We start from the raw sequence: 21717 nt of genomic DNA, 5'->3' as shown, positions 1-21717 counted from the left end.
TACGCTATAATACTAGCTGATAGAGGAAATCTTCCTAATCGAGGGATTTTTCTTATTCTTGGTATCGATATTTCGTGTAATTTGATTTTTAATCGAATAAAAAATTTTATCTTCTTTTATCCTAGAAAAGAAAAATGCAAAAAAATAAATTTTTATTTTAGAATTTTATTTTTTAGTTAGAAAAAAATTTTTATGAGTAAAAATTAAAATGAATTTTTAAAAGTGAACATTTTCGATATTTCTTATCTTTAATTTTGTTTGAATTGATTATTTATATTCGATAAAAAATTGTATATATAATAATTTATATAATATATTATATTATATATTATATTTATATTAATAATATGAAAAGAAAAAAATAAGAAATTTTCATTATTTTATAAAGAATTTTTTGATGAATTCATATAGAAATAATTCTAATATCCTTCAATTTCAAGACTTAATTATTTACAGCTGTATTTAGAACACGAAAATATAAGTTTTATAAACGGTTCTTCATTTTCTTATCTCTATTTTTCTATCATAAAAGCTTCATTAACATTTGTTGTTAATTGACACCAGAAAGAAGTTGATTGCAATTTTTTTTCTTATGCAGGTTTTTTTTTATTTCTTCTCTCAAATTTAATCTTTTAAAAAGATCGGTTAATTTTGAAGTGCATAATGACATTTCACGAAATACTACTAATTGTCTGATATAATAGATGCGTCACACTTACGACACAATGTGTTCGTATTACAAAGGAACATAAAGTATCCAGAGAATAAACGATCTATCCATAGAAATAAATTATTTTCCTTTTTATTATCTTCGCACACTGTAATTCAAACATTTCAGTGTTATTCATAATTGTTTTGTCTTTTATATTTAGAGTGTTATCATGTTTAAGTACTTTAGAAATTGTGCTATATAATCAAGAAATAATTTATTCGATTTTCGTGATATTTAGTCTGAAATTCATATGTTTCATATAATAATATTGTAATTATTTGGTGATAAAATTTTTTCTCCAAATAAAAGAAAAAAAAAATCCGGAAAAATTGCGAAGAATTTATAGAGAAAATAAGATATATTCTTTTAATTATTTTATGATATATATAAATTTTTATTTTATTTTTCTATTTCATAAAAATAATGCATTAAAATATTCTAATTTATGTTATATAATAACAGATTAGAATTCTTCAAGAAAAAGAATGAACGAATTTATTATTTTTTTTGAATCGAAGAATGGAACAAAAGTAAAAATATAATTTGCAATAAATTTAAAAAAAATACGAGCCATTTGTTATTTTTTAATGCGCAAACATTGTGCGCATTGAAATAAAGATACTCCATTGTTAAGAATGCAATATTGGATGGTAAATTTGTCAAACAGAGATTTCTTTCATTCGTTTGCATTCCACGATAAGTGCAGTCTAATCATGCAATTGTTGTGCATAGTCTTTTGATGTTCTTTAATCGTGACAGCAATGTAACAATTTAAGAAAAAATTTTATCGATTAATCTTTAAATCATTAACAATAACAGTTCTTTTTTTAATCGAAATTCAAATTTTCTATCCAATAATTTTCAAAAATTTTGAAGTTCTGTCATTTTCTTTCATCATTTTTTCTTTTTATATTAAATTTATTTGTATTATATATTATCATTATATATAATATAATATATATAATATCATAAATTCAAATTTTTAGAATTTTTAGAACATTGTAATTACCAATAAAAATAAAAAAGTTCTTGGAAGTTCTTTTCATATTTATAATGATTTAAAAAATACGATATACGATAATCAATTTCAAAAATGCAATTATGTCGACTAAAATAAAATCACGAATGCAAACGTTAACAACTAAGGAGAATAACCTTCATAGAAACTTTCAGTTAGAAAAATACTTTTACTCTATAGAACTAGGCGAAGAGACTGCGCGTCCTTGCACTACTCACAGCACTTGGGCCAATTAAAGCACTCAACAAACTAATCAATTGTACAATATGTCGTTTGTTAGATCTTATAAAAAGAAATATGTAACTGCGCTTGGAAAACGAGACATTTTAATTCCTACGTTCTATGATGCGATTTTATCTATTTAATTTTTACAATTTTTAGAAATCTTGCTTTCTCTTCTGAATAACTTTTGATAACTTTCACAGATAATTATATTTTTCACATTTTAATTTTTCTAGATATCTCGATCAAAAGATTATCCTTTAAAAAAATTATATTATTTATGGAAATTTACAGCGTTAGTATGATAGCAGGTATATTTGATTTTTGCATTTAGCAGATAAAGATCTAGAATCAATTATTTATTCACGTTATCTCCATGAATTGACTATTGTAAATTGATCAGGAAGGCGGCAAAAAGTCGCGGAGAAGAGCAAATATTGGAACGTCACAACTGGTGAGTAATAAAGATCAGTATCTGGTTTCATTTATTGAAATAATGGAACATACAGTTGCGACCATTAAAAAATGTAAAAATATATCATATCATATGTCATATTTTTACATATATATATGTACATATATTTTATGTATTTATGTCATTACACATTCAATTATAAAATTTTGATCCGTGAAAATAATTGGAAAAGATCATATTATAATAATGAATAAAAGAGAAGGAAGTCGAAAAAAATTGAAAAAAGAATTTAAAAAAAAGAAAAAAAAAATAAAAAATCTTAAAACACTAATTCAATCAATTTAACTTCATGTACGTGCAATTAATCGTTTTAAATTTCACAAACGAATAAATCGTGTTAATTGAATCCAAACGCGATTCAAGGTATACGGGAAACGTTTAAAGACACTGTTGCATCTATCATTCTTCATTCGAGACACGTCGAAAAATGTTGGCACGTTGTCCAGGCAAACTGACAAAACGACACTAAATCGTTTTCGTTTAATTCAATTCAAAATCTTGCCCCCGGTTTCCTCATATTTATGAAGTAAATATAATATTCAACTTATAGCTTGGATATATATATACATATATATAAATACAAACGAATCGTAAAGAATATAAAATATTACATCATCTTAGAATTGGCTCACCTATGGAAAATCTTCGAAATCCTCTAGCTTAGAATTCGTTGAAATTTATTTATTCGAAATAAAAACTCGATTTAATTTTAGATCGTCATTTTCAATCCACAATTTCAGAAATTTAATTTTCACATTTAAGAAAATACTGCGATATCATTAAAATAATTTATATGGAAAAAGAATAAAACATAAAAATTTAATTTTTATTGAAGGAGAAAAAATTATTATATATCACTATAGTACATACTTGGCTATAAATCAAGAATGAACTCCATGAATTCCAAAATATTAAGATTCCAATTATTGAAAAAATATTATAAAACTTTCTGAATAATATTTTTCAGTATCAAATTTTTTAAAAATGTATTCTTATAACATTTAATTAACATTCAATACATTCATTATAAATAATTTTTTTTAAATAAAAAAAAAAGAAGAAATATTATAAATATTATAATCGTCTTCTTTTGTCAAGTAAATAATTATTCACCGATTGATTAAACATATTTTATCGGTATTATTTTTTCTGTACCTGTTTGCTTCTGTTCCAGATCGATTGTATCACCTGTTGATAAGAAGAAAATGATCCATAACTTCGTGCCAATCCCTGTGGAACCAAGGATGAGAAAGACGTGGCATTTTCTCGATTAGAATTCAATAAATTGCTCCTCTCATTCGCGTATTCCATAGAAAGCAGGTCAATGTCAGGAAATATTCTCATATTCTAGTAATGATAATTATAATTGACACCAGAAGTCGATAAAGTCATCGTTAAAACACTAGATCTTCTTTCATCAATCTCTTTTTACTCAATGCAGCCTCTTTTCATTTCACTTCAAATTTTATGCAATTCTTTTATATATGTATATATATATATAAATTCATTGTCTTTTATGATCGAGCAATTCAATAGATTTCACAATATTTTTGTAGAAGCTTAAAATATTTTTCAACAATATTTATTATTAATTCATTTGTATCAAAACATTTCTCTTTTCCAAGTTTTTCATTCAAATCGATAAAAGTTAATAATCTTTCACGTGACGTTTAAATCACGTGCAATCTTTCACGTTTACGAAACAATTCGCACGATTTATAAATTACACAATCATAATTTATTTCTCGTTAGTACAATTTATCACGTCATCCAGCGAAGTAATGATTCTCGAAACTGTATATCTATATTATATATTGTTTCGAAATAGAAATTAAATTTCATTCAATGTAAAATTATATTTATATTATAACTTTAAAAATTATATTTAATTTTAACAAACCATATTAACAATAAATAAATCATTAATAAAAATAAAGATATTTTATTCCTTATCACTTCTTGGAAAATCCAAATGAAAATGTTACAAATTTCAATGATGAGAATTTTCATCACATTTGTACACAAATAATCATCACTTTTATTTGTCAATAATAAAATTTCAAAAATGTTTTTGTTAAAAATTTTGTTCAATTATATTCAGATTATTTAGTTTAGATAGAAAGAAGTTTCAATCTTTACTACGTTTTATTTAAGAATGACACAATTTCGGACAGTTTGACACGATATTATCAAGACAACTCTGAGAAATGTATCTAGAAACAACATCCAAGAAAACTTCTAAATGAGTAAACGTTGCTTACCCTCACCATTTCGTTCTTCATATCTATGGAAAAACGTTCGAGAACAAAATAGAATAAAAAATGAAGATATAAAACGAATCGAATCCTCGAGGGGAGATGTTTTCTTATTGCAATTACTTGAAAATAATTTAGTATTTCCTATTAATTTATAGATATTGGATTGCGCAATTATCTTGGAAAAGATAAAATTTCAATGTTTCTTTACGTTTCTAACGATTCGTATATGTTCTCCTCTTTTTTTTTTTTTTTTTGCCTTATTGCATTATATTTTTATTTTCTATATTTCATATAAAATGATTGATATTACTTCTTGGATAAATTGAATTCTAAATATCGAGAATTACAGATTAAAATAAAATTATTTTCTTTCGCTTATTGTTGATATAAGTTTCTTTCTTCCCATGAAAAATCTTTCGTCTTTCAATAAAAATCAATATTGAATCTTCGTGAAGATTGGATGTTAAACATAGAAAACAATATTTTCATTAATATTCATTCATTGCTGATACAAATTTTCTTTTTCCTATAAAAAATTTCCTTGTATTTTCTATGAAAATCGATGTTGTTTCATGGAAATAGAGTATCGATTACAATTCTCCTTGAAAACAATACAAAATTTCTCCTCTTAGATAAATTATACGTTCTGGAAAATATAGTATTACTTTACTCTCATCGCTCTGCGACAAGTTAATTAATCATAATTTTAAAATAACCGGAATAATCAATACACGATATCCAAGCACACACTCCAATTCCATACGATATGCAAGTCAACAAGCTTTAAACGCAACATTTTTGTCATGCATCGTTGGCGTATCGCACATTCGTGTATCATATTCGTGTTACATTTGACTTATATAGATTTTCTCTGAGAAATCAAGCGTACATGAACCGTTGGATCGTTGCCTCGTGTTTCCTCTTTACACGAACTTAATGAAATTACCGATGTTCCTCGTTGAAAAATCAAAGTTAAACACAAGTAACATACTCTTTCGACACGCGAATTACTTGCGATCAATCACTCGTTCTTCAAATTATTACTCTTTATAATCAATTACAATTTCTTTCGATCGATCACTGGCCATTCAATTTCGTTCTCCATTAAGAATAACAATATTTCATACCTTGTCCACACTGTCCGGTACTTATCGTTCTGTTGCTGCACATATAAACACGTAATATAAAGAATTATTGATCTTATCTTATCAATCAACGTGTTGTACAATCGAATGTTATTTCGTAACATGAAGCAAATCGTGAGATATAATATTTTTTCTAATATGGATGATCTTAATTAATTAAAAAAAAAAAAAAATCTTCCATTCGTAGAGGAGTACAATGTCCGAATCTTTTTCCATCTTGAAGCTAGATATCGTATAATGATATTTGTCAAAAGGGAACATTAAATAATGTCACATTAAATAACATTGTCTTCTTCTTGGTTCTCTTCGGATGAAATATAATATTGAAGATATTATTACTTGTTTTATAACAAAAATTGTTGCGATTATGCGACAAAAATAAAAGATTTCGCCATCATAAAGATAAAATCGAACGAATAAAGGTTTTTAAATATCACTTTGCTTTGAATTCTGTGCCTTTTTTATATTTTGTAATACGCACTTTGTGCACATTTTTAAATTTTCCATAAATGCGCATAAAAACGGTTTAGTTACAACCAAAAATTTCAGAAAATATATTGATAAAAAATTTTTGGCAGAAATGTATTCATATCGAAAGCGTACTTTAAAAACGAATCACATCAATATCGGTGAATAAATAAATATTTATTGAAATAGATAAAAGTTTCGAGAATTTTTTCATCAAAATGTATGCGTGAGAATTGTTATCGCGAAATTGCAACGCATGAAATTGAAATAAAAAATCGCAATGGTTTTTGCAATAAAAATAACATATACGCCGTTGGAAAATTTACACATAGAGAATAGTTTAAACACTGGTATATGAATAGACCGGATGTTTATGCGAAACAAAATTTATAAGATTTGCTCTATGCCTCAGATATCATTTTATGCTTCTTCGAATATTCGAATGCATTCAACAGAGTTTTTTTACATTTAAATTTTTCATAAATATATAAATATCCGCACTCTACGAATTGTAATTTTATTAGATACGATTTAAAAATATTGTGTATCGCGTTCGATTGCTTACTGGGAAATAAATTAAAAAATCAAAGCCAATCGAATAGATAATTATCGTTATCTTATAATTTGATAATATCGTGATAAAATGTTTTTAATTGATATACTATCGATGAAAAAATATATTCATGTAAAATCTAACGAAAGAAAAAGATCAAAATAATATGATTTTGATCGTGAAAATTAATTTTCGATATATTTTTATAATCACAGATTTTTAATATTGTATTTTAAATAATTTTTTTTTTCGTGGATAAAATGTGCAAATTTGTAAATAATTTAATTCCTATTTTTATGATTGGAATTGATATATAAGAATTGAACAAATTTTTCTTTAATCAGGTTATTCAATTTTTTTTGCATTCTATATACCATAAAGATATTAATTAAAACCAAAGTGATGGATGATTTGATAGAAAATAAACTAATTACAATTATTATATACAATATAATATACGTGAAATATTTGTGATTGAATTTTTTGTTTCAACTTTAATATTTTTTATGTCTATATGTGAAAAATTATTAATAAAAAAATTAATATTTTCTAGATTTGTATGTATTCATTAATCTAATTTAGAATTAGAAATTTTTAAAAAAATTGCTAATTTATAAACTTAATAAGTAGTCATATAATAATCATAATAATAAATTATGAACAATAAATAGAAATCAAATTAATCAAAATATATATTATAATTCAGCCTGGCACCCAATAACATTCACACTGAGAGATATCACGTAAAAGCATTTTTGGCATCATATTGCTATGCAATGACTACTATCATGATTCATAATGATTGTATTGGCGATATCACAAATATAACGATTAATTTGATTTGATTGAATAGTAATGAATCTGAGGAAATGATTAATTAACAAAGAGTTAAAGAATTTCTATGTAAATTTTTCAAAAATGATTAATAAATAAAAGGTCAATTGCAGATCTAAAAGTTATTTATATATTTTAAAAAGATTAAGTTCAAACATATATGTATAAAGTAAATTTTTAAAATTTATTATATGTTAAATTATTTTTCTTTATTAATTGGATATATAAAATAAATCAAAAAATTAAAAGGATAAAAACAGAATTCGCTACTAAACACATCAATTCAATCATTAACATATCATCTCATTCGGATAATAATATGATAGAAAGAACAATCACACAAAAATCAAACCAAATATTCAACGAGATTATAATTGACAAATAATATCACTATGAAATATAATATCTTTCTAATACTTTCCTAAAAATTCATCTATATCAAATCTAAAATGAAGAAATCAAACCTGCAACTGCAATTTACGAATGTTTACCAGCTTATACATATTTCTCATCTCTGTGTGAATTTGTTAAAAATTTGTTAAAAATAAATAAAGAAATATCTAAAAAAAAACCCAAAACCAAACTTTCGATAATCGAATTAAACTTCAAATGATTATAATTTACAAATTGAACCAACTATAATATAAAATAAGACAATGTAGCTTACGTCAGAAACACGGACTATCAATCAAATCGAATAATTTAAGCTACGAAACTAGCTTAATACATTCACTGATGATCAGAATTTGATTACCTAATTTACCAATGAATGAATCTCTTTCTTATTTCAAAACTTTATATATACACATTATAATGATGATATTTGAATGATTTAAAAGCTTTCAAATTTAATATACTCTATTAAAAGAATTATATGTAATATAATTTTACATTAATTATTCAGAATATTTTCTCAAAATTTCACTTCTATTTAATGTACAAGTAACATTTAATATATTTATATCTTTAACATTAAACTTTCATTTTTGAATTCATAATATATGGATATTCAAAACATTTTACATTAATTATTCAAAAGTAATTTCTATTCTTAATAATTTTACTAATATTTAAAATATTCTATAATTCATTAGATGTTATTTGATATTATTTATTTTCAGAGACTTTTCAAAATTCACTACACTTCACAAACTCATAATACTATTGTATTTTCAACATCTTTAATTTTAAATTCACAAAATTTGAGTATATAAATTCTTAAAACACAACTTTACATTAATTATCCAAAAACTTTTTCTCAAAATTTCACTAATATTTGAAATATTTATAATAACTTATTTTCATATATTATTTTCAAACGTTTCTTAAAATTTATTGCACTATTTTCTAAGCTTTTTCAAAATTCATTCATAACGTATAATATCTTTATACCTTCAATATCTTCAATTTCAAATTCACAAAGTTTAACATATGAATACCTAAAACACAATTACATTAATTGTCAATACAAAAATGCTTTTCTCAAAATCCATTGATATTTAAGGCACCATTAATTAATATTTAAAATTTCTATAACATCCCTATAAAATCCCTAAATCCCTATCCCTCATTTTTATACATTATTCTCAGAAGTTTCCTTAAAATTCATTACACAATTATTTTCCAAGCCTTTTCAAAATTCATTCACAACAACGTTTAACTTCTCAACATCTTCAATTTAGAATTCACAATGTTTGATATTCGAATAATACTCTACCACACACGAGTATCATAAAAGTACTACCGAATCAGATCCTGTGCGCAATGATCGAAAAGATTCGTGGATTCGTGATATGTCAATGAAGATAGAGGACATCGTCTATTCCTCGATTTATTCGTCGATCAACGATCACGTCGTATCCCTTCTGGCAGTCGTGCAAACACCCTCTTTCGTGACACTGAGGGATGTTCAAGCTTGTCACAACGAGGTTTCTTTCTGGCACACACGGATTTCGCCGTCTCCGTATGAACGGAGACGGATAAATCACTGTCGCACCCAGTGTTCGTGCATTGGCACGTACCATCGAAGGTAAACGAAAATAGTCGTGCCCCTCTATCATGAATATATCTAAACTTGGATTTAGAGAAGGCGAAGATGCTGAATCGTTTCGCGCGATATATCGTTGAGGAAGATATATACTCAGGTTGTTATTAAATTGATTAAAAAATTTTTCTCGTTTCTTCAACGAACAACAGTTTTCCGGAATAATGAATCGAAGTGGATCATAGTTACACATTTCAATGATGCTTTGTAAAATTTTATATGCTTTACGTAAATAAAAACCAAAATACTATTTTATTTTTCCAAAATGACTTTAACTTATTTGAACTTACTTGAAATAATAAATAATAATCTGTAATCCAATTAATTTGTAATATTGTCAATTTTTAAATAAAAGGGACGCTTAACTTACTGGAGCTGGAGTATAATGATGAAATGAGTGAAAATGAAAAATAAATCACGTTATACATTTCTTGCACCAAGAAACCGCGTATAAAAATAACAGATAGAACTTTTGGAACATCTAATAAATTCTTGGAAGTTGGCATTTAAATTCGATCCAAGGATTATCTTCATTGGACAGGTTTGAGTAATTGAGGTGAGTTTGGAGATATGAGACACAGATTTGTAATTAAAAACGGGTTTCTCTGTCTAATAATCTATTTTTGACTGGTTATTTGAGATGATCAGGATTACTTACGTGTAACATGTGAAATGAAATCACGTAGAGATATTTTATTGGTGAAGAATAAACGATCAAATGTGACTGAGTTTTATTGTAATGCTATAGAAATTATTCCATTTATATAAATCGATCTAAGAGAACGTGGGGATGAATATCTGTGAATGAATATCTATGAATAAGTTTTTATTCAAACTACAGACTTTTCTTAAAAATAAACAGAATAAAAATATTGTGTATTAACTTCAAACATCTCTCGATACGATTTGCAAGACATTTCCTTGAAACATAAATCCTTGCACAAAGGCTTATTGTAAAAATCACAATATTCTAGGTTAGAAAATATCCGCAGTATCGAGTATTGATCGAATTCTACTCTACTTGTCAAGCACGATATAACACAAATGTATCATTCTTTGTATGGAAATCCAAGTTTAGTCTCTCAATTATTGGAATAACATGTTGGACACATCCTGTTTACAACTATTGAATATCCATTTAATGATACACAGGAAATTTAAACGGATGCGTATCAATCTAGAAATCGAAGATACAATAAGATGTAACCCAAATCAAATTTATTCTAATTTTCCAATCTTTTGTAATTTTTAATATCTAATTGTATAGACATTTCAATTTTATCGATTAATGATTTCCAACTGGCCGTATATTAAACTAATCGGATGTATCTCAACTCGAATCAAATTTTATTGAAAACTTTTAAAGCTTGCAATAAAATTCGATTTAAATTAAAAAGAAACTTCGAACGATGAATAAAGATGAATGAAAACGAGAACAAAAGATTCTCGCGAATTCAGCGATTTAATTAAACACATACAGCGGAAGTGGCGAAGAATTATCGAGTATATGAAAGAAGAAGGCAAAGCGGCCAAATGTATTTCTGACCGCAACGCTTGCGCGCAAAAAAATCTCAGGATGGCTCGCTTTATAACGATGAAGTGACTATTTCAAGAGATATCACACTGTATGGGATGTAGTAAATTGAATTTGGAACAATTTTTCATATTAATTTCATTTATAAAAATCGTAAAATATTAGAGATAAATTAAACTTGAAATTAAACAAGATCACATTCAATTAAATTTTTCAATTAAAAAAATTTTAAATTTAAAATTTCCATTTAGAATCCTTGTTACCTAAAAAAAGAAAGAATTTAGGAGAATTATTTTAACAAGAAAAAAGAATAGATCTCATTTTCTTTGACCTCGTTTTACCATAAATATGTATTTTAAAAATAATTTATTCCAAGTATTTGAAGAATATACTTTAAATCTGAAAGTTTCTTTCAAGTTTCATTACCTCATGAAAATGGCTCTTCAATAAAGTGAATTGAATCCCTCGATACTCTCCATGGCTCGAAATCTGTCTCGATTTCTTACTCGTCGTTGAATCGGTTGAACTTTTCCGACTTTTCAATCGAAAATGTGACATTTTCACTTTTCTTCACACGAACATTTCGAAATAAATCCCCGCTATCGATCGATCAATCATTGAATAAATCCTTTCCTGATAGCTTAAAAATTATCATTCTTTCGTAAACCGCTTGAAGTTGAGATATCCATGATAATGAAAGCACTTTTAACAAACTGCACAATTTTTTACATTTAACTTGGCATTAACACGTTCGCTGCTGATAGGAATTTTTTTATCACATTTTATAAGCTATTTATATGTTATAAATATTCTGTTGTAAATATACAGTAAAAATATAAAATATCGATTACGAATAGATTACAACATGTTAATTCATTGTTCCAACATTTAAATTTTATCACTTTTTTAAATATCTTATCTTTTTAATATCTCGTTAATAAGTATTAAAAATATCATGTTTTCAGATTTACATTTATACATCATGTTTAAACGCGTAAAAGCAAAATTCGACCAAATAAAATTAATTTGCTTTCAATTCAATCAATTTTTTAATTTTTTTTTAAATTTAAAAAAAAAATGTCTGGTCAAGAAACAATGTAATTAATAGATTATTCAAACGTTTATTGGATAACAGTTTACGAATGAATAATTATTAAATCGAGTGACTTATAAATTTCTTCTTTTCTTGAAACGTTATGTAAAAAACTGAATATGTAATTAATACTTTGACAAATAATCATAAGGTTTCAAATGAACAATCCAATATTGCTTCTTGTCATATCTCAAATCAAATCAAGATTCTTTAATCTTATTAAAGTCAAGAAAGACGAATTAACTTGTCAATTACCAATATTTTTTGATAATTCTCTTTGAAAAATTCTTTGTTTTTTAATGCATCGTTATATTTATATTAAAAACGTACATTTTATTTTATTTATATTAATAATAATAATCCATCAAATAAAATTATTATTAATCTCAAATTGTCTCATTTATTAATCATCACAAGTTCAAATTAATTAAAAAATTACTTTTATCTTCAAATATCTATTGCAAATATTTATCGAAATGACATATATATAGCAATATTAAATAAACCAACAGTTTTTATAAGATACTCCCAGAGAAACACACATGTAAATGAGTAATTATTATAAATTAATTTAAAAAAATACATGATATCTATCATTTTATTTATTTATAATAAATCTCTTCTCTTCAAATTTGAACACTATCCAAATATAGATATTTAATATCATATCCCAGAAGCAATAAAAAGAATTATTTAAAGAAATCCATGCTAAACAAAAAGAAACAGCTAGAATAAACTAATGCGAAACTGTGTTCGAGAGGAAATCAATGGGTCAGCTGTTCAACGAACGAATACTAAACTTTCACTGAAATATCTTTTGTGCAAGAAAAGAAAGTTCAATCAATGCATAAGGTTACAATAATCCAATCTATCATCGTCCAATTTTATTCTTATCTCACGATTATATCACTCTTTTTTGAGAATGTTTGATAAAAAGAAGATAAACCTAAGTATGTATTTTTTTTTATTGTTTCAAGGTAATATCTATTTTGATTGATTTTTCTTTCTAATAATTTTTCGATCGAATTTTATTCATAATTTATTTTGCAATTCTTATTTTTTGTAATATTTGCAAATATAATAGTTTTTGCTTGATTTTTAAATACTTAATCTATTTCTCAATTAATATATGATTAATATATAATATATTTATATATTTATATATTTATATATGTGGAAAATAATTTCTTGATTGATTTTCACATTTCTTCCTAAAAAGATTATACAATCTTATAATCCTGTAATTAAAAAAAAAAATCCTGTAAATTAAAAAGAAGATAAAAAGAATAATGAATTAACCAAAGAAAGAATTAGAATTAAATAAAGAAGAATTAAATTTAAACAAAATTTAAATACAACTTTTTCTATACAAATTATTGATTCAAAAGTCCTTTGAAATATCACTTAATGAGAAAATACATAAAATCTTGTCTTCATATATTGATCGATACTCACCTACGTGTTCTCTATTTTTATAAGTGCGAAACTTTCCAACAATTTATCATTAAATAATGTGGCATTTAAAAATATTGTAAAAAAAAAGTAAAACAAAAAAATATTGTTCGCTATCACTTCTAAATAATTATATCTCTTTCAAACTAGAATATATTACGATTGGAGCCAAGGTAACGCATTCTGTGAAAATGTATTAATAGCTAATCTGATAATTTTCTAATAACTCGAAGCAAGTTCCAAGGATAATTATCTGCACTTAGTGTTCCACGACTTCGAATTCGATTATCGACCAATTCAATAACATTGATCATAAGTATTATGAAACTTCTTTTCAAATGAATAATCTGTATAAATTTAATAGATTTAGTAGATTTATAGGAAAATGAATGGTCAATTAAAATATATATTATATATTTAATAATATCATGATAATTTTAAATAAAAAATATTTCAATATTATTTTAAAACATAATATACCTTTTAAAATAATTTTTTTTATTATTTATATCCAATATCCAATCATATCCTTTATCAGAAATAATTGCAAAATAATATCAGATATTTTTTTATAATAATGTTGTTCTTTTTAAATTTAATTTATTTATTTTTTTCACAATTTCTGTCTATTCTCTTCTTTTGAAAAAATTTTTGTCATGTTTTTTATTCTATATACGTATTATAAATAGAAAAATTTCAAATGTAAATATCAATAGATTATTTATTCATCTAAATATTTATCAAATTATAAATAAGCGCATATAAGCGCAAATAAGCGGCATTTTCGCCATCTTAATGCCAAAAGTTATGAAACAAAGTTTCTTAGATGATCATTAAAAATGATATTTTCTCTTTCTATATATATAATAATTTTTATTATTTTCCACAGATTTTATCAATTATCAATTATGAAATCTTTTTTATCCTTTTTATAATTCTATCTTTTATTCTTTTATCCTTTTTTTTTTGTAAATTTTTTCCTATAGAAAAATAATTAATGATTACAAGATTACAATGATTTAAACCTGAATCATGATGATATTCGCACATATATTGAATTATTCAACAATTGAATAGATATTAATATCTAGTAGAGGCAAAAAAAATCTTCAATTAAATTATTAATAATCCTTTGAAAAAATCTTTTGGAAAATCACGTCTGAAACTTATTGTAAATAAAAAAAGATCACTCACGTCTCATATTATATAATTAATCATTTATATTCATAATCATTTCACTATATGTAAATTTTTAAAAAATTGCATGACAAATTATAAAATTTTATGGTATAACTAGATTATTAATAAAAATAAAACGATATACCAAAAAACAAAGAATTTTCTATAAAAATATTATCAAAATATTATCAATATGAATAATTAATTTTTCCCAATTAAAAATTGAAACGCAATATCAATTTAATTATTCTTATAAATGATGCATAATATCAATCTTATGACACATGTAACTTATAATTAGATATAATCACTAAAAATAATTTTCACATAATCACCAAAATATACAGATTAAAAAAATAAACCGGAATTAAATCCATATAATAAAAAAATTACATAAAAACACATTTTCATGCACGCATTAAAACGTATAATACAACATGAAATACAACAATTCAAAACCACTTTTACAATTCAAATAATTGATTAAAAATTTACATGAAAATTCCATGTTTTTTAAAGAATCAGTACTGAAAAATGATCAAGAAAATGCAATCACAGAAAATGTGTAAATGTATGTTTTGAGGAGCAGAGCAAACACGCTACTCGATCGGACTAACATCCTTCGTATACTGAGACGCGAGAACAATTAACCACGATACCTGACTCATGTGGGCGATCCACGTGGATGGATCATCCTCTACTATCGTTCACTGGCTAGAAAACAACGAGTGGGATGGCAGAATCGTGATTTATACACTCGTCTAAAATTGAAATAGATTCTCTTTTGACGATGCACAATAATCATCCTTATCGTTTGTTCATTTGTTAAAGGGTAATCTTCCTGGATTAACTGCTAACTGAACTAACGTCATCATCATCTACACTTTAATGGATCTTTAGGAAACCTAAGGTCAGATAAAATTTATGTATAACAACATTTACATAGTATACAGACATAAATTGATTTTAGAATATAATTTAATTAGAAAATTAGATCAATTGATTTTTTCAATTGATTTTTAACTTTTTCAATTTTATGAAAGTTCCTATAATGCATTCATTTGGATTATGAATAAAGTAACGCTCAGTTATTGATGTTATTTGCAATAATTGTATAATATAGTAAATATAGTAATAAAATATATTTATATGATTAATTTTTCTAATGCATGATTTGAATTTATAATTTGCAGATTCCATTAAGAAATAATAAATTATTGATTTTATTAATTTGTATATATATGTATATATATATTAATTTATATGTATAATTTGTAAATATACATATTTTGATAAAATGCGTTTTATTATAAATTATTTTTATTTCATTAAAATGAATTTATAAATAATAATGCTTATAAAAATGTTATATAAATAATAACATATATGATAAAATTCCATTGTAATTTCTCTATTGTAAATATTATATATATTTAATTAAATCTATGATAAATTTCTTTGAGCAAAAATATATATATGATAATATATGTGAATATGATCTGTTATTATGTAAGAATAAATTAAATAAATTATCTCATAAAAAGATTGAAATTTTATTTCTATAATATATAATAAAATTTCTAAAATTTCAAATGATAAAAAAAATAGCACAGTTATACTATATAATTATACAAAAAAATTTTTAAAATAATGTATAATAAATGTTTATGTCAAATATTATAAATTTATTTTTTATTTAAAAATTTTTTATGTTAAAATTTATGAATTAATTCAATAAAGTAATATTATAATTATTTAAATTTTAACTTTTGTACAAAATTTTTTTTTATATATATATTACATATATAATAAATAATAATAATATATATTTAAATAAAATATATATATATATATATATTTTTATATATGATTTATTTCTTCATGTGAAATTTTTTTTTATTTATTTATTTATTAATATATGAAATATCTATTATATATGAAATATGTATGAAATATTTGTAATAAAATAAATAATAAAATATAATATACAATTCAATAACATTCCATGCTAAATATAGTCAAAGAAAATTTTAAGATTTAACATTTAGCATTTAATATATCTAATATTTATGAAACATATTTCTTTTCTAGAAAAATAAATTTATAATATTTTTGGTAATACGAAGCAATTGTTTTACAAAAGATTTGATAGAAAACGATTCAATAGAGTCGCTCTATTTACTTCTTAATGATAATAGAAAATAAAAAGAACATTAGAAAAATAGAAATAGAGAAAAAATGCTTTTGAATCTATGGAAAAAGAAATATTGAATTATCTTTTAATATCTTATCTGAGTTATCTTTTCGTGAATTATTAATAACCAATATTTATTAATATTATTTTAAAAAAATAAAAATAAAATATTTAAAAATTTGTATAAACGAATAAAATTTTTCAAATTACTAAATGATACATCTAATTAAACATAATCTAAAAGTTTTAATTTTCGATTTTTTTTAATAGTCAGATATTTTTTATAATGAAATAGAAATTTATAATTTTTGATATAATCAAAATACATTATTATATACATCATAGAAAATAATAAAATATAAATATAAAATATAAAATATCAGAAGAACATTTAATTGTTAAGAAAATTTTTCCATAATAGAATATTACATTTTTCCAAGTTTGTACTTTATCAATGAAAAAAAAGATAAAGATAACGATACTTAAAAACAAAATTTATCTTATGAAATAATTATCTGCAAATCTTTATTTATCAATTCAAAGATGCTTTCAGAATTTTTTATTCCATTAGGCATTAATTTTTATTTTTTTAAATGATTTCTATAAATCTTTATTTCTAATATATCACAATTTGACATGTTTCCATAAATTATTTCTTTTGCACACATTTTTGTAGTAATTTAACATCAAAAACTTAAATAAAAAATTTTTTTTCGATGTATACATATTTCTTAATTATTTGTATAACTTATGTAATTACAATTTTTTCCATAAAAATTGAATTACCTTTTTCAAAAATATTCGATATTTCGAAGATGCTGCAAAAAGTTTAATATTCTCAGAATTTTTCTTTTCAATATAAATTCTTTTTAATATTTAATACTTAATATTTTTTACATTTCACATTTCAAACTATTTTCTTCATTCAAGAATTATAAAAAATTTATATTCATTTTAAACTGCGAAAGTTAAAAAATAAAAAGAAATTAAAGTAAAGTAAAAAAAGTTTAACATAATTCAAAAAATTATATTTATATATTATTTATACATACTAGATACATATCTATATTAACTAAAATTTTTCATATTTTAAAGTCATTAAAATGTATTCCTAACCTAATAAATTTTTAATTAACTTATATTCAAAACTTATTATTTATTTATTATATTACCTTTTTATTAAACTATTTATTATTTAATTCACATTATCATTTATTTGCATTTAATATATTTCAGTGATTTATCAAATCGAAAAAATGAACAAGATTATGATAGATCTCTATAAATTTAATGCGAATCTCGGTCACACTGACGATAACAAATCATATCATTTACTTGGTCATCGTTTCAAATACATAAATATAAATACTAAATGGAACAGAGAGAATTTTCAGATAAAAACAGATGAATCAAAATTGTATATATTACGATATTCGATGCCAAGTACGATTCCACTTTCGCATTCTTCAAGATTTTATGAATTGACAAAATATAAAACACAAAAGATCGATCCATGAACCAATAATATATGTATTCTGAACTATTTTTTCTAAGAAACTTCCAAATATTAATAATATTCGTGCAAATTTTATAAACGAACATAAAATATTTTAAGTAATAATAATTAATCAGTTATCATTCTTTTTAAGCTGTTATATAAAAAAATTAAATTAGATTAGATTATATTTAATTTGATAATTCATTGAAATGTAATATTTTGTATCAAATCGACAATTCTATTTTATAAATCTGAATTAAATAATATAAATATATAAATGGATACAAATTATTCATTATTTTTTTTCATTTCAATATTCTTCATTCTTTATTTTACACATAAAAAATTATCGTTTACATGTAATTATATAAATATATAAATATATATTTATATATTATTTATTATATATATTATTATTTATTATATTTATTTATTTATATAAATATAAAAATTTTTAGAGATGGTGCACAATCATTCTATTATAAAAAAGAAGAATTTTACTTTAGTAGTTTAGTATTTTAATAGTAAGTTATATTTTACAATTATTATACTATTCAAGTTTATGTTCAATAATTTGTACGTAATGTTAATTTAATATTATTTTAGTTATTTTATCGCCCAATGAATTTCAAAAATTATTTACCCAGCTAGAATCTGCCTCGAATGTCAACCACATTCGTGGATCTGGTAGCCATGCGTTCATTTTGTTTAATAACACAAGTTAAAAAGCATTTAACACACTAATTACTTAGTACCTGCCACTCATATATTTACGACGGCGTCTATTTCAAATAATGAAAGTATCATTTCATTGCCGAGACGTATTATGTTCGGTTATGTATATGTATATAGAAGAAAGCAAGCTAATTCGATTCCACTTGCTAATAAGAAACCTAATCTCCTCATTGGAAATAAGTAATGGGTGTTTCCATTAAGTCTGCTTTTGTGCCAACGATTTCGTTGTTTCATGAACATAAATGTACAATTCAAGGGCATTATGTATATTCTTGATTTTGTGTTTTCTATGATTAATCCATAGAATTAATTTATGGGATTTTTTAGAAAAAATTGAATACTAGATTTGTCGATATATCCAAAAAAAGATTAATTATTTGTGAGTATAAATATGACTTATTATATAAAATGAAAAATAATAAAATTTATTATTTTTTTCGAAATAAATAGATAAATTAAAAATATTTGAAACAAAGCTTTCATAAATTTAAATTTCATATATAATTATTATAATTCATATAAATTTTCATTCATTATTTAATATAATATATTTTTTTTTAATGAATTTAATCTTTATATTCTTTTTAAGATTATATGAGAAATGTCGAAATAAAAAATAAATTATTCCACTTAACTTCAATTTCTATATATTATTAATTTATTTAAGAAATAAAATTGCTACGAAATTATAACTTTATCAAATTTTTGTCTAATAATTTAAATGATTAGCTATCAGTAATTTTTTTCATGTTATTACGATTTTTATAATATGCATAACAAATTTTTCCTTCAATTTAAATATTTTTATTTAAAACAATATACGATTTCATCAATTTCTTATAAAAAAAATTATTTAAAAAAAAGTTATACAAATTAAAAGCATCAGTCACTGATATTCACATATCAATAACTTCGCATATTAGTTTTAAATAAAAAAAAAAGACAGTAATAACATGAAATATTACATTACACTCATTAGTACTATACACATTATAAATATTATACGTTATAAATATTAAATAATTTTAATTTATTAAACTTACCAATTAAACAAAAGATAGATTTTCTCGGATATCCGTCGTCATGTATGATTGAAAACCGTAGTTATTCAATCTAAAAAAAAAAAATTACAAAAATATATCGATAAAACTAAATTTGAAATAAAAAAATTAATTTTTCAAAAAGAATACGCATTTTTAAATAATGATATATAATAAAAATCTGTTTTATTATAAATAATGTGATAAAAGAAAAATAAAAACATTTTTATTTAAATCTTATTAAATGCATGAAGAAAGTAAATACGTATTCTTAATTATCAAATTCAATATAAATGTACATCAAATAAAAAAACTACAATTTTTTTTTTTTTTTTAATAGTAAATCTTTTCAAAGCGATCTTCGGTTATTCGGAAATAATGAATAGCTTTTTATCGAGAGTATTCTAACCTCACCTGAGAGAACGCGATAACTTCTAAGCCGAATTCTGTTTCTCAATAACATGGATTACATAGATATAATTTAGAAACATGATTCTCGACTAAATCGTAAATCACATTGCGTCAATTACACGATTTGAGAAAATCACCCAATCACACGATAAAATCGTAACACCAAATGTATTTCGTCTTTTTTCATTCAATGTTCATAGCATCACCACCAGACGGTGCTACGAACATTGAACAGCTGATTTCTTATGCACGTGCGCCATACTTCTGTCAGGCATTTATATAGAACTATATAATGTAAATTAATTTTAAAATTCTTTAATTTAACTTCGCAAATAAAAATCAATAAAATAAATCAAAATAAAAAAAATTATGAAAAAAAGATTAATTATAAAAAGATTATGAAAAAAAAAATTTTTTAATGAAAATGAAAAAAATTATATATTAAGAATTTTAATATTTAAATATTTTTAACTTAAATTCACTATGAGAATTATTACAGAATTATATTTACACATGCAAAAATATATTTAATAGTGAAATAAATTATAAATAAATAATATTAATTAAAAAATATAATTTTTTTCAAACTTAATTGCAATATTTTAAAGCAAATAAACATTAATGAGATATATATATCTCCTTTTTTAATGTTTGCTTTTCTCATTAAAAAATCTATTTTATATTCCATTATTCTATTTGAAAGTTATAGAAACAAAAACTTAATTATAAAATAATGTTAGTAATTCATGTATTTTTTTTTTGCAATCTTTACATCCTATATATATCTTGTCTAATATTTCTATTAGTATTTTATATTCTTATTATCCTATGTATCCAAAATAAATTATGAAA

At 23.0% G+C, this 21717-nt stretch overlaps 1 protein-coding gene across 11 annotated transcripts in view; it reads right to left on the bottom strand.

Moving 5' to 3' along the window:
* The window catches only part of LOC122714024 (kinase D-interacting substrate of 220 kDa), a 37245-nt gene extending 16219 nt beyond the window's left edge, over window positions 1-21026 (bottom strand). For 2 of the 11 annotated variants that reach the window (XM_043934992.1, XM_043935006.1), the window contains exons 1-2: window positions 20869-21026; window positions 20458-20527 (exon numbers count right to left, since the gene is read on the bottom strand). Coding sequence is in view for 5 of the 11 variants with exons in the window: in XM_043935001.1 (XP_043790936.1) it covers window positions 3583-3771 (189 nt within the window). In the remaining 6 variants the exon portion in view is untranslated. Of the gene's footprint in view, window positions 1-3582; window positions 5848-9429; window positions 9847-11689; window positions 12169-20457; window positions 20528-20868 lie in introns of those variants that run through there. The other 9 variants (XM_043935001.1, XM_043934999.1, XM_043934998.1 and 6 more) reach the window with 9 other exon arrangements.
* Between the last annotated feature and the right edge of the window lie 691 nt (window positions 21027-21717).

Source organism: Apis laboriosa, unplaced genomic scaffold (genome assembly GCF_014066325.1).
Source record: "Apis laboriosa isolate Shangri-la unplaced genomic scaffold, ASM1406632v1 scaffold2727_cov153, whole genome shotgun sequence".
Taxonomy (NCBI): Eukaryota; Metazoa; Arthropoda; class Insecta; order Hymenoptera; family Apidae; genus Apis; species Apis laboriosa.
This window is presented reverse-complemented; position numbering and strand designations above follow the sequence as displayed.